This window comes from Arachis hypogaea, chromosome 9 (assembly GCF_003086295.3).
Source record: "Arachis hypogaea cultivar Tifrunner chromosome 9, arahy.Tifrunner.gnm2.J5K5, whole genome shotgun sequence".
NCBI classification, from domain to species: domain Eukaryota; kingdom Viridiplantae; phylum Streptophyta; class Magnoliopsida; order Fabales; family Fabaceae; genus Arachis; species Arachis hypogaea.
The window spans coordinates 34,488,484-34,500,186 of record NC_092044.1 but is presented as its reverse complement, the minus strand read 5'-3'; the positions used below and the strand labels follow the sequence as shown (position 1 = coordinate 34,500,186).

The window sequence follows — 11,703 nt, the reverse complement described above, 5'->3', positions numbered from 1 at the left end:
TGGGATCGACCCTTACTCACGTAAGGTATTACTTGGACGACCCAGTGCACTTGCTGGTTAGTTGTGCGGATTACAAATTCGTGCACCAGTTTCACCAAACATTTTCCCCATTTTACTGGAAAACATTCATAACTGGAAAATTTTGTAATCAGAACTTGCTTATTCTGTATGTAAGAGATCTTAACTAACATAATTATACAACTTTCCTTTACAAGATTAACAACTCTAATACATATACAATTTTTCATCAAGCTGTGTCAGCCATGGATGGTATTTCAAAATCTACTTGGAATATCTTTCTTCTGATTTGAGCTGTTGGATTCTTTGCCGTAGTCTACGCCGGTGGTCATGAATTTTCCAAAGGCCATGTCCCAATATAACCGTTGAGTATATGCCATGTGTGATAATGGGAGCTAGAATGTTATTTGTTTGTCACATAACCATTGCCAATTAGTTTATCCTTGAAACTATTACACAAAACCGAAAAATATTTTCAGAAGATTATATAAAATGTAAAGCTAAGATGATTACTTGAATCCATTCAAAACCCAAGCAGAGGGCAAGAAGTCCTTCAAGAAGAGGGGAATATATCTTTTTCATTTGGCGCTTCTCATACCATGCTGCAAACCGAAAGCAGACAGTGCAATTAGACTCATGAAACAGATATAATAAGTAGAAACTGCTTAATCAATGACTAGTAGATATTATATCATAGAGAAACTTTATAACTTTATGACTTTATTCCACCACTTTCTGAACCAAATGAAACTTTGTTCAATCTATGAATCTATGAACTGATTCTAATGCTTTGCTGCAGGGATAAGTAATTGAACCTTCAAACAGCTTTTTCAAATCTTGACGGCCCGAGCGAGATTGCAAAACAGGTGCCACAACATAAGTGGGATCTGAAAGAAGTAAACAAATAAGCAAGAGACCGTTAAGCAAGCTTAAAAACAAAATAAGTCAATACAAAGGGAAAACATGTTGAAGGGCAATAAGAAGAGGACCTTTGGGTGAGGCAGCCACATAATACAGAGAACCAATAAGAACAGCTGTGAGTACAGCTGCAGATGCTTGCGCAAAAGGTACAAACAGAGGCAATACCCCTGTCTACAATTTTGAAAATAAATCACCATTTAGCCACTGGAATGAAAACTTTTGCTTTGGATACTTGTAATAAGTAGCCCTTGTCAGATGGTATAACTGAAAAAGGAATAGTAACTTGAGCAATAGGTTCTTGGTAGGAACTCGCGTCAACAACTTCTGTAAATCCAAAAGCTTTTGCTGCGGCAACAACAAACACAATAACAAATAATGAACCAAGGATTGTGCTAGGTGAAAAAACAATATTCAGATCGATTTCAGGACTGATTTTGGCACCTTTTTCACACTTATGTGGATTCTTATCCACGCCAATTATTCGAGATGCTCCCCTTAGTTTTGCACCTTGTTCAACCTAATTAAAGGAGAATTCATAAATGATCTTGTAGTTTGGAAATGATAATTAGTAATCAATTGAGAACTGAAAAGTGAAGATAGACAGAGTTGTTCGCTGCACTTATAGAAAGGCCAACAGTTCCGAGACCAAATATCACCTCAGTTGATCCTTTTGTCACATTAGCAACATTCCATGCTGCGACTAGACCTTCCATGAGTGACATAATCAATCAGAAACCAAGAATTTATCAATGGAATTAAGAGTTATGAATTCATCGAAGCAAGGCAACAACTAGAGTTTAGTGGGCACTCTAATATTACTTTTAGATCAAGACTATACTCTAAAAAAATGCATGAAATGCCACTTTGATTCTAGACATATTATGTTTCAATACATGAAATGCCACATATAAGAACCATTCTCAACCCAAGCAAAATGTGAACTTCTAAGTTTAAGTTAAGCAATCATTATTTCAGGCATTCAATAAGCCCAACAACACATGAAGTCAGTATTTTGTATTAACAACTTCTGAAGAGGCAGCAGCTATGTATGAGCGTGAGAATCCATCAACCCAGTTAAATAGTTTCCAGTAAGTATCAGAACAAGAAAATTACAAATACAAGAAATAGAAAGCCTAAGATCATTATGAAACTATACTTACTTTTAAATCATGTGAAAGTTTTAAATTTTCTTCAAGATCGCTTTTTCTTTTGGCCAACTCATTAGATGCAGCTGTGATGGCTTCATTTTGCTTGTCATTGACTGCCTAATAAACAAAAAATATGTGAATTTGGGAATTGTAGTTCAACAAACTGCTGAAAGATAACCATAAATAACAAAGACATCAATAGTGATTTACTGAGTGAAACATAATAGATTAGTGAAAGACACACATATGAGTTGAGTAACTTTACCTTTTTTCCCTGATCAGGCAGCATATTCAAAACTGAGCATAAATGAACTTTTAATTATTTAAACAAAAGCTGCATCAACCAGCCCCTTCTCTCGGGTATAATCCAAATCACTCGAACTCCCACTTCCACTTCAAAATCCCAGAAAAAAGGGAAAACCCCACTTGCACTAGAACTCCCACATCAAGAGGGAATGATCAAAATGCAAAGAAATATCCCTCAGAGCTAATAAATAAATAAGATAAAATATAAGCACATGAATCCAAAAATTGCAATTAACATGAGAAAAGCATGGATTGCATGTACAGAGGCAGCATCAAACTTAATTTCACAAGTACAGTTCAGCAGGGCAGCAGGTAGAATCAGGTCACATGAAACAGAAACAGCACAGTAATGATCACACCAACATCATTCAGCAAACAAGCAGTATTAAGCCATGTTGGATAATCAAGAACGGAGCAATTATCAGGCCTAGAATCCTCTAACCACAACCTAGCTACCTAACAGCATATATATCTATCTATCCTAACAAACAGAATTAATCAGCAATCTAACTAAAAATAACAACAGAATTAATAAAAGAAAGTAAAGAAACAGAGCAGGAAGCAGGGATGAGGCATGGACTTGGAATGTAGCAGAGACAGACTGGGAAATGGAAAGGGGAAGAAGAGCAGAAGTAGTGCCGCCCAGAGTTGGTGGTGGCTGGCTGAGCTCGCGGTGGCGCATAGAGCGGCGCGAACGGCGGAACGATGCAGGGCAGAGAGATTCAGCTTCTCTCTGTGGCAGTGACGAGAGCTGGGGGGGCAGAAGCGTTCGAAGGGAAGAGGAGAGGCGAGAAGAGAAGAGGGAAGGTAAGAATTGTGGTTAGCTTGCCAGACGGTGGGTCGCCGGACGGAGAGCACGGAGAGAGAGGAGCAGTGAGAGGGGGTGAGAAGAGGGAAGAAAAATAGGTAGAGAGGGAGGTGACTAATTTAGGGTTCAGCAGCTTCGTTTAGGTTAGCCTTTCCTTCTTTTTTCTTCTTTTCTTTTTTTTTTTAAAGAGAAACGCAGTTTAGGGTATTACTTTCAAACCAAAAATCTGCTAAAAAATCCGACGGTTTTGTCGGTTTACCGGTTAACCGTCGGTTCGACCGGTTTTTATTGGTTTTTTGTCAAGCGGTTTCTGACTTTATTCGGACTGGTTAGGTGATCGGATCTCGGTTATTCTGGTTGAACCGGCCGGTCTGGTTCGGTTTTTAGAACCATGGTTACGTTCCTCTAACCAACGACACCGTTTTGAGCAAATTTTAGAAAATCGGTCGGGTCTTGGTTCGGTTCGACTGACCGATTCTCGACCGATTCGAGGTCCAACGACGGTTTCTGAATCTTTTGGTTTTGATATATGACCGATTCATTTTTTATACCGGTTCACAGTTCGAACTGGTTTTCAGAATCTTGGTCCGAACCGCTTTTTCCCTCGGTTCACGATTTGACCGGTTCGACTAGTCAATTCGAACCGTTTTCAGAACTGCATTTTTTCCTTATTCCAAAAATTCGGCCAGGTGACGGTTCGGTTCGACCGACCAATTCTTGGCCGGTTCGACGGTTCAATTGCGGTTTTTGAAATTGGGGTTTTAACATTTGTCCGAGTTGTTTTTTGTAGCGGTTCAAGGTTCCACCAGTTCAACTGGCCGGTCCGAACCGATTTTCAGAAGATAATTATAACCATTCTCTCCTATTGTTTTTATTTTAAAATGCTTAATATATTTTAGTATCAAATTTTCAATTCAACTTACAATACAGAAGTGGTTCAAGGAATCTAAATGCTAGAGTGAAAATTAAGCTTCATCTAAATTCAACTAAAATCGAACGAAAGACAGAAACATTAATTTTCAACAAGAATCCATAAAAAATATAGTGCATAATAATTTTTTAAGTAAAAGAGATTAAACTAACAAGTCTTAGTAGTTAATATAAACTAAACATGACTACATGACAATTACAATTATTTAATTTTTGTTTGACTCATTTTGTTTATACTTATTGTAATTCCTAGTAGCAGATTCAATGACATTACGCAACATCAAGTTGTGGGGCCTTAGAATCAAATCCAACGCAAGTCGCATCCTTGTACCATCATTAACCTGAAAAATATAAATATTTTAGGTTACCAACAAAACCATACACATTAGCAATTGAAGTACTAATTTTTTCAGCAAAAGAAAATTACATTTATTGTATAACTATACATCTTCCTATAGTTTGTCATCCAGGTTGCCACCCATACCCCACAATCATTATTGTGTTAAATAAGACGCAGTTAGCTTATGTAGATAAAAATTTAAAAGAGGAAAACAGAAATACAGATATTCCTTACGAGCCAGGAGCTTGTTCTCCTATTTCTAGTATATCCACAAATGCAAAATCAAGTATCCTTGGCTTGAACGGAGTGTTGTATTTATAGAACGAGTCATACTTGAGCATATCTTCCAGATATTTTGCCTATTTATATAGGAAAAAATTAAATAAATGACGATATTTGAAACCTAAAAAAAATGTCATAAAAGTGAAAATGGGGAAATAAAAATGACGATATTTACTATACTCGATCTCTTTTGCTCTTTATTTGTAGCAATCGGTAGGGAGTCTAGCAGAATTGTTTGATGATTGCACAAATAAAAAACAAGCAGATACCAATGTGTGTTGTTTTCGTTGACAGGTAAAAAAATCTAGCACCAACTTTCACGTATTAGAATAGTACTAGATACAATTTTTTTTTAAAATAAAAGGTATAGATCAGTTCATAAAGATAAATGCCAAAGTGTATAGGTAGTTGGTGATATGTTATGCTTTCTTATTCAATGACTACTTGTTATGTTGATACCTCAACTTGGAAACAACACTAGATCCCGTTTATGGCTTGCTCAGCAAGAATAATCTGTTGCTAAGAGAGCTCTTTTACAATAGATGAACGCAATGCTACCTAAGATTAAACTGAAAAGGTCATCTTGCAAGGTTCAGGTTCATGTTCAGTTAGCATAATATCATAGAATGATCAACATTTTCTATCTCAACATTCTTTTGAAATTGATAATCCTTTATCTCCTGACATTTTTAAATTAGAATCTGAAGTGTTAAGTGATCCTGTTAATCCTCAAAGTCAAAATTTAATATTTAGATATTTCTTTTTACTATTTAACTTTTGAGTTTGTATTTTGATAAGATCATATGAATTTGGTTGATGATTTTTTGTGTATTGTTTTAAATTTGGAAGATATTTTAAGATGTTTATTTATAATTTATTTATTATTTTATTCTATAGCGATTTTTTCGGTTGAATCATCGGTTGGACCGGTTGGATCAATAAACCAATAAACCAGTAACTAGAGCAGTTTGATGATCGGTCCGGTTTTTAGAACCTTATTTACAAGTATAAAATAACAATTGTTAGACCAGCCCTATGGCAGTAATTAACAGTTGTTAGACCCGCCCGGCTTTTGGAGTGTTACCGGTTCAAAACGAAAGGCCTCCAAACGCCGTCGTTTTTATTTCTTCATTAAAAAAAAAAAACAGATTCAGAAATCAAAAACCCCTCTTCGATAGATACCCTTTGGCCCTTTCTAAAACTTGGAAAGAAGTATAGAACTCAAAAACCCAACCCTAAACCCTAAACCCTGAGCGTTCGGTTAGAGAAAATTTGGCATTCATGTCAATCCTTGATGCCCGCCCGGTAAATTGTTGTACTATTTGTTATGATTCATTTGGCTCTTGGTGTGGCTAGGACATGTTGCTCAGTCATTGAACTTCCTATGCACTTTACCAGATTGAATCCGCACTTCCAACCTTGGCAAGGCCGATTATGTCTTTAGATCAAAATGAAGATGCTATTGTGGGATCTCTCAAGCAGAGCCTGGTTAGTTGCTGTTTTTGGTCCTGTTATGGTTATTTTATGATTGTGTATTATGATTTTCAAAGAATAAGATTCACTACCAGTTCTTGAATCAATAATTTATATGACTGTTATTTTTCTCTTAGAATTTTCTAGTATATGTGACAAATTTTTTGCTATATTGGCAATTTCAGTAATATTTTTGTTTTACAGTCCTTCAGTTCATCCTATCTGTGTCATATTGTGGGACAATGGAGTATTGATTAGAGTTAGCAGTAGGAAAATGGATTTTAGTTTACAAAAGGAATATTAGTAATACATGTTCTAATTGTTTCATAGGGTTATAATTTTAAAAAATGACTACAACATTGGCATTAGATGTGTTTATAATTCTTATCAAATTTTGTGCTCGCTATTTCAGAGGCAAGTAGAAACTCTTGGAGCCCAAAGGGCTGGTCTTGAAGACATGCTTAAAGAGATGAAAAGAAAGGTACACCTGATTAGGATGCTTCTTGTGGAATTTTTTCCATCCTATGTAATCCGTGATTCATGAATCTATAACATGTACTATTTATCTTTGCTTATATTTCTAAAAATATCTTCAGGATGATATATTACCAAAGTTGATGACATCCACTGGCTCTCATGAGGATCTCTTTAAGAAGGAAATAGCAAAATATGACCATATTTGTGAAGAAATAGCTCAAATATTGAGGCACAGGAGCAACTGTTGATGCAGATCCAGGTATTGCATTATGTGCGCTCGCTTAAAAAGAATTGATGTATATTAGAACTTTCTAAGGGAAATATTTCCCAAACTGTCTTGGTGGTTTTTTTTTTAATACAAAATTTTCTGGGGTTCCCTTTTTACTTACTACATTGATTATTGTGAGCAAGCAACAATCTTCAATCATGTGATTCTAACAACCGTTTGCTTTTGTTTACAGGCTCAGAATGATGAATTCTCGGCTCTCTTCAATCTTGAAGACTATAAAGGTATATCGTATTTGGTTGTTCTCCTCAATATTGAATCTAATTTTAATGTACACAAAACTGAATATTAACCAGCAACAGAAAATTGTTTAAACTGATGCATTAATTAATGGACCTTCTTTTCTATTTCAGTGGTAATAGTTGAACTGGCTCTTATTATTTCATACAGAATGCTACCCTTTCTTTTTTTTCGGTGTAGTCACCCTACTTGTCTGATGGTTGATCTTTTCATGGTTTCCTTATAATATCTCAGCTTCACGTGAAAAATGCTATAAGCAGATTGAAGCTGCCATAGCCAAGTTTCGAGAGATAAAAGACAACATTAATGAAGGGTTAAAATTATGTTACTCTGCAGGTTAGAACTTATCAACTATGTGTTGATTGAATTCTATTATGCAAGAAATTATCTGAGTATGATTAAATATATGGTTGAAAACAAGTACTTGCTATTTATGCAAATTTCTGTTCGATAGGATGCGATCACAAATGTAAAGCAGCAGAGCAATGACTTCGTAATGACAAGGAACATCCAGTGCAGAGAAATGATTGAAGATGTTCAAAGACAAGTGGCTGGTCTGAGTTTCCAAGATAAAAACTCAGGTGCTTTTAGTAGTAGCTACCCACCAGTTGGAAGCCAAAACCAAAGACCCAGTACACAACAAACAGATCCTCGTCCCCAAACACCTTATTATCAACCACCTGAGCAGCCTCCGGTTTCTTCCTACAGACATCCCCCTCCCTCATATGGTTCAGTAGCGCATCAGCCTCCACCTCCATACCACATTCCACCAACATCTGCCGCTCCATACCAACCCCATCAGGTTCATCAGCAGGCACCAGCAGAGTATGGCCAACCTGCATATCCTGGATGGCGTGCCATACTATAATGCGCCGGCTCGGCAACCTGGTTCTGTTCCCAGGCCTCCATATACCGTTCCATCTCCATACCCTCCACCTCATCAAGGTGGATACTATAAGCAGCAATAGTGTTATCCAACCGTCTTCTATAATAAGAGAGATTATTCTTTCCGTCAGCTATCTCCTCAACAAATTGGATTTAGATATAACTGTTATCTTGAAGCTTTAGACCAGCGTGGAGAATTGGTATGTACTTTTTGGGTCGTTTCTGGATTTGTATTTTGTTAGTTTGCATTGTCATTGGTTTGTGAATAGTTTATACAAAAAATGTTGTAAGTACAGTTGGTTTATTTCCAATTTTCTACTTTATGCAGAGTGGGGTTCCCCCATTTATACATGCCAACTCGTCAGAAAACATATACTTGTATCACTACATATTCAAAGATTTCTTACCCTCTATTATGGTGATGAGTAGTATCATGTTCGGGATTGTTTGTCTCTAAAAGAATGTACTATGTGGATTGTCCATTGTGAACTTTTATGTTGTATATTTCCGTAAACTCAACAAAGAAAATTGTTGGATCGTAAGACGCACAAGAAATACAAGGGAATTAAAAAAAATTATGTTGTTAAGGCCTAAGGGGAACATCTTATTTGAACCCTGTTTAATAAAAAATTCATCTGGTTCTTGAGGTTAAAGAAAACTTGTGCGCGTCAAGCCATGAATATTTTGGTACTTGTGGATAGTCAAATATTTGTTTCTATCCTATTTGTTTCTGAGTGCCAAATTCTTGGCGAAAATGGGGACGAAATTTATGCATGTGTCAAATTTTAAATGAAGACACAATGCAGACATAAGACTTTAATCAAAAGTCCATAGCCAATGGATTGAGATTCTTTGTCCCTATTTTCTATCCCTTTCCATTTTCTCCACTCATAATTTGACACCCTAAGAACACAGTTTAGAAATCTCAAAATTGATGAGAACTATTAGGTGTAACATTTCTTCCAAGAGTAAAAGGAAATATACTATGATGCTAACAGAACCGTGAATCAGTGATGATAATAACATTATATTCCTTGGGCATAGATAAAATTGAGAAGAAAAAGCATGGGAGATATAAGGTTTTAGAAAGTTATGCCAATCTATGCCCATAGCATTAAAACCACTTGTAAAATGTATACAGATACCCGCTAAAAAGCACAACAACAGAGATTATAGTTATCATTCACTTCTCAAGCACCATAACTTCTTCCCTAGACGCAGATCCCATGACTTTGAATAACCATTAATTAATATTATTACACTACAATCGAGCATTCTCTTGGCAAATCGATGCAAAGCCTTGTATAGGAGCCAGTGAAATAAGCAAGCAGATAACATGAAATAACAAAAAAGACTTAAAGACCCGTATCAATGAGATAATCACCCAGCCTTTCAACAATTATGTTGCACTGCCCTGGAGTCATCAGCTCATCGTAGATTCCGATGATCAACGCTTGATTCGTCTTCTTAATGGTAACACCACCAAGACCCTGCATGACAAAGACAAGCTGAGATTTTAACAACCAATGGCCAATACCAGCATCAAGGTAACAACGGTATGGACATGGTGCAGCAATGAGTTTTACGCTGATGCTGATTCATTGTGAGCTATGGCCTAAAGCAGTCACATACCACAATTTGAATCCATGATTACATCATAAATTTACTCAATCAGATTAGCAGATTCACATTATCATAGATTGTTGTATTTTCTTTGATGAACTTGTGCAATCAAAATTCAAGCTATAATTAGAAACAGTCAGTACCTTCTTCCCTCGAATGATAGCGCCGGGTTCACCTTGTATAACCATATATTTGGTGCTACCGAGGTACAACCCGGTGGGGGCAAGCCATCAAGGCTCAGCAAAGTCGTTCATGATAGCAGTAATTTCCTTAGGCTTGAACTGCACAACACAAAAGACCAATCAAGAATAGATCAACTAAAACTATTTCAGATTGCAAGGATCACTTGACTTGTGCTATGAACCAAACACACTTGAAATCCCCAGCCACATGTTACTTGCACAAGTGATGTGAATATCCGATTTCATATATAACAATAACGAGTGTATGATTGATCTTATGTTGTTACATACTAATAAAAAGGAATGCATCTCATATCAGATAATCACATAGTCCAAACTCCAAGTCATTCCTAATGACTTTCTCCAAGCTTTAATTTATAGCATAAATTGCACTTAACAAGTGAAACATTAAGAAACTGAAAAATTAATCAATTAGCTCCAGTTGATAAAACTAAACAGCTATGGTTAAAGCGCGAATGTATCAAATTAACACCAAAACCATAGGATATGTCAGTATGTCACATGCAAATCAAATCTGATAAATCGGAGGAAAATTAATGAAAAAAAAAGAACAGATGAATTTGGAAAACAAAGCACTAAGAAAGAAGGAGAGTTTTGGAGAGAGAAATTGAGAAGTATTAAAGATAACCTGAGGGAAATTAGAGCTCTGAGCCCAAACACTGCCGTCTTGGCCGACGATTGCGGCGGAGGAGAGGTGGTTGCCTTCAATTTCGCAGAGAAGGTGGTCATCGACGTAGGTTTGCCACGACGGCAACCGGCGAGACGACGGCAAGTGGTGATCCGACGGCGAACTGCTCCAAGCCACGAACAGAGAAGCCAGCAAGAATGGGTACGACGTGCCGAGCTACCTAGTTTCGGACAGGGGAAGAGGAAGAAGCGGAAGCGCTGAGGACCCGGAGACAGCGGCCGGGCTAGGGTTTTGTCGCTTTGGTTTGGGTCTTTAACTGCTTTTTTTTTAGAGGGGGGCACGAATAATCAAGAGTTAAGAGAATTGGAGAAGATGAAGAATAATTTTGATTTTTTGTTTTTTTAATATGTTTTTATTTTGTTATTTTAATTATTTAAAATTATAAAATTAGGATTAATTGTTAATTGAATTCTAAAATTTGATTAATTTAAAAGGGTATTTTTGTTTAATCAAATAAAGGAAGGATGTTTAAGTCTTTTTATAAAATTAAATAAATAAATAATTTTTATTTTTATTTAATTAAAAGGGTATTTTAGTAAAAGTAGTGATATACTATATATTTAGAAAAAAAAAATTAAATACTGACGTGGAAAATAAATTCCACATGTTTTATTGTTATTTGTCTATATTTTAAACGTATCAGTATGTATGAATTTATTATCGTACCGTAGCAATCACCAAAAATTTAATAACCAAACCAATCATTAATTATGTTAGTAAGAAGTAATTCACGTCAAAAAAAGTAACGAGTGAGAAGACTGCGGAGATAGCGATGGCATCAGCGCTGGCTATACTAAGAAGGACGGGAATTTAACAACATAGTTAAGGAATGATGCATTGAAAAAAAAGAGAGATTGTGCAAGAGTGCAGTAATGACGACGACGGCGCTTCTTGTCACGACGACGGCGATACTTGGAAGGACCCAAGCTACGCGATGAAGAAAGAATTGATAAGTGGAAAAGTGCTTCAATTAAGTGGGTGAGATTTTGATATTTTAAGAAATTATACCATTAACCATATTAAATAATAAATTACAAAAATAACCCAACTATGGTTAAGACCAATTAAAATTTAA

General features: G+C 36.1%; 1 protein-coding gene and 1 long non-coding RNA gene across 3 annotated transcripts; one reads left to right on the top strand and one right to left on the bottom strand.

The window, feature by feature from the left end:
- Nucleotides 1-1,588: 1,588 nt before the first annotated feature.
- On the bottom strand, nt 1,589-2,878 carry LOC112712958 (uncharacterized). Its single transcript, XR_003157995.2, has 3 exons — nt 2,353-2,878; nt 2,100-2,204; nt 1,589-1,645 (listed from the first exon to the last, which is right to left on the bottom strand). It is a non-coding gene; the product is annotated as an uncharacterized lncRNA (long non-coding RNA).
- Nucleotides 2,879-5,997: 3,119 nt separating this feature from the next.
- Nucleotides 5,998-7,550, top strand: LOC112710843 (vacuolar-sorting protein BRO1-like). Of its 2 annotated transcripts, none has more exons than XM_072202878.1 (6): nt 5,998-6,058; nt 6,152-6,241; nt 6,639-6,707; nt 6,823-6,962; nt 7,165-7,213; nt 7,464-7,550. In XM_072202878.1, the coding sequence occupies exons 1-4, from the start codon at nt 6,035-6,037 to the stop codon at nt 6,949-6,951; spliced, it is 312 nt and encodes a 103-aa protein (XP_072058979.1). In that variant the 5' UTR covers nt 5,998-6,034; the 3' UTR covers nt 6,952-6,962; nt 7,165-7,213; nt 7,464-7,550. The 2 variants fall into 2 exon arrangements, with proteins under 2 accessions (XP_072058979.1, XP_072058980.1); XM_072202879.1 differs by having other exon boundaries at nt 7,410-7,516.
- Nucleotides 7,551-11,703: the final 4,153 nt, after the last annotated feature.

Bases quoted from the DNA above. Each gene is read 5' to 3' on its own strand.
- LOC112710843 (XM_072202878.1), top strand. From the start codon at position 6,035: ATGTCAATCCTTGATGCCCGCCCG. The intron at 6,242-6,638 runs GTTAGTTGCTGT...TCGCTATTTCAG, and splicing joins GATCTCTCAAGCAGAGCCTG to AGGCAAGTAGAAACTCTTGG. The intron at 6,708-6,822 runs GTACACCTGATT...AAATATCTTCAG, and splicing joins TTAAAGAGATGAAAAGAAAG to GATGATATATTACCAAAGTT.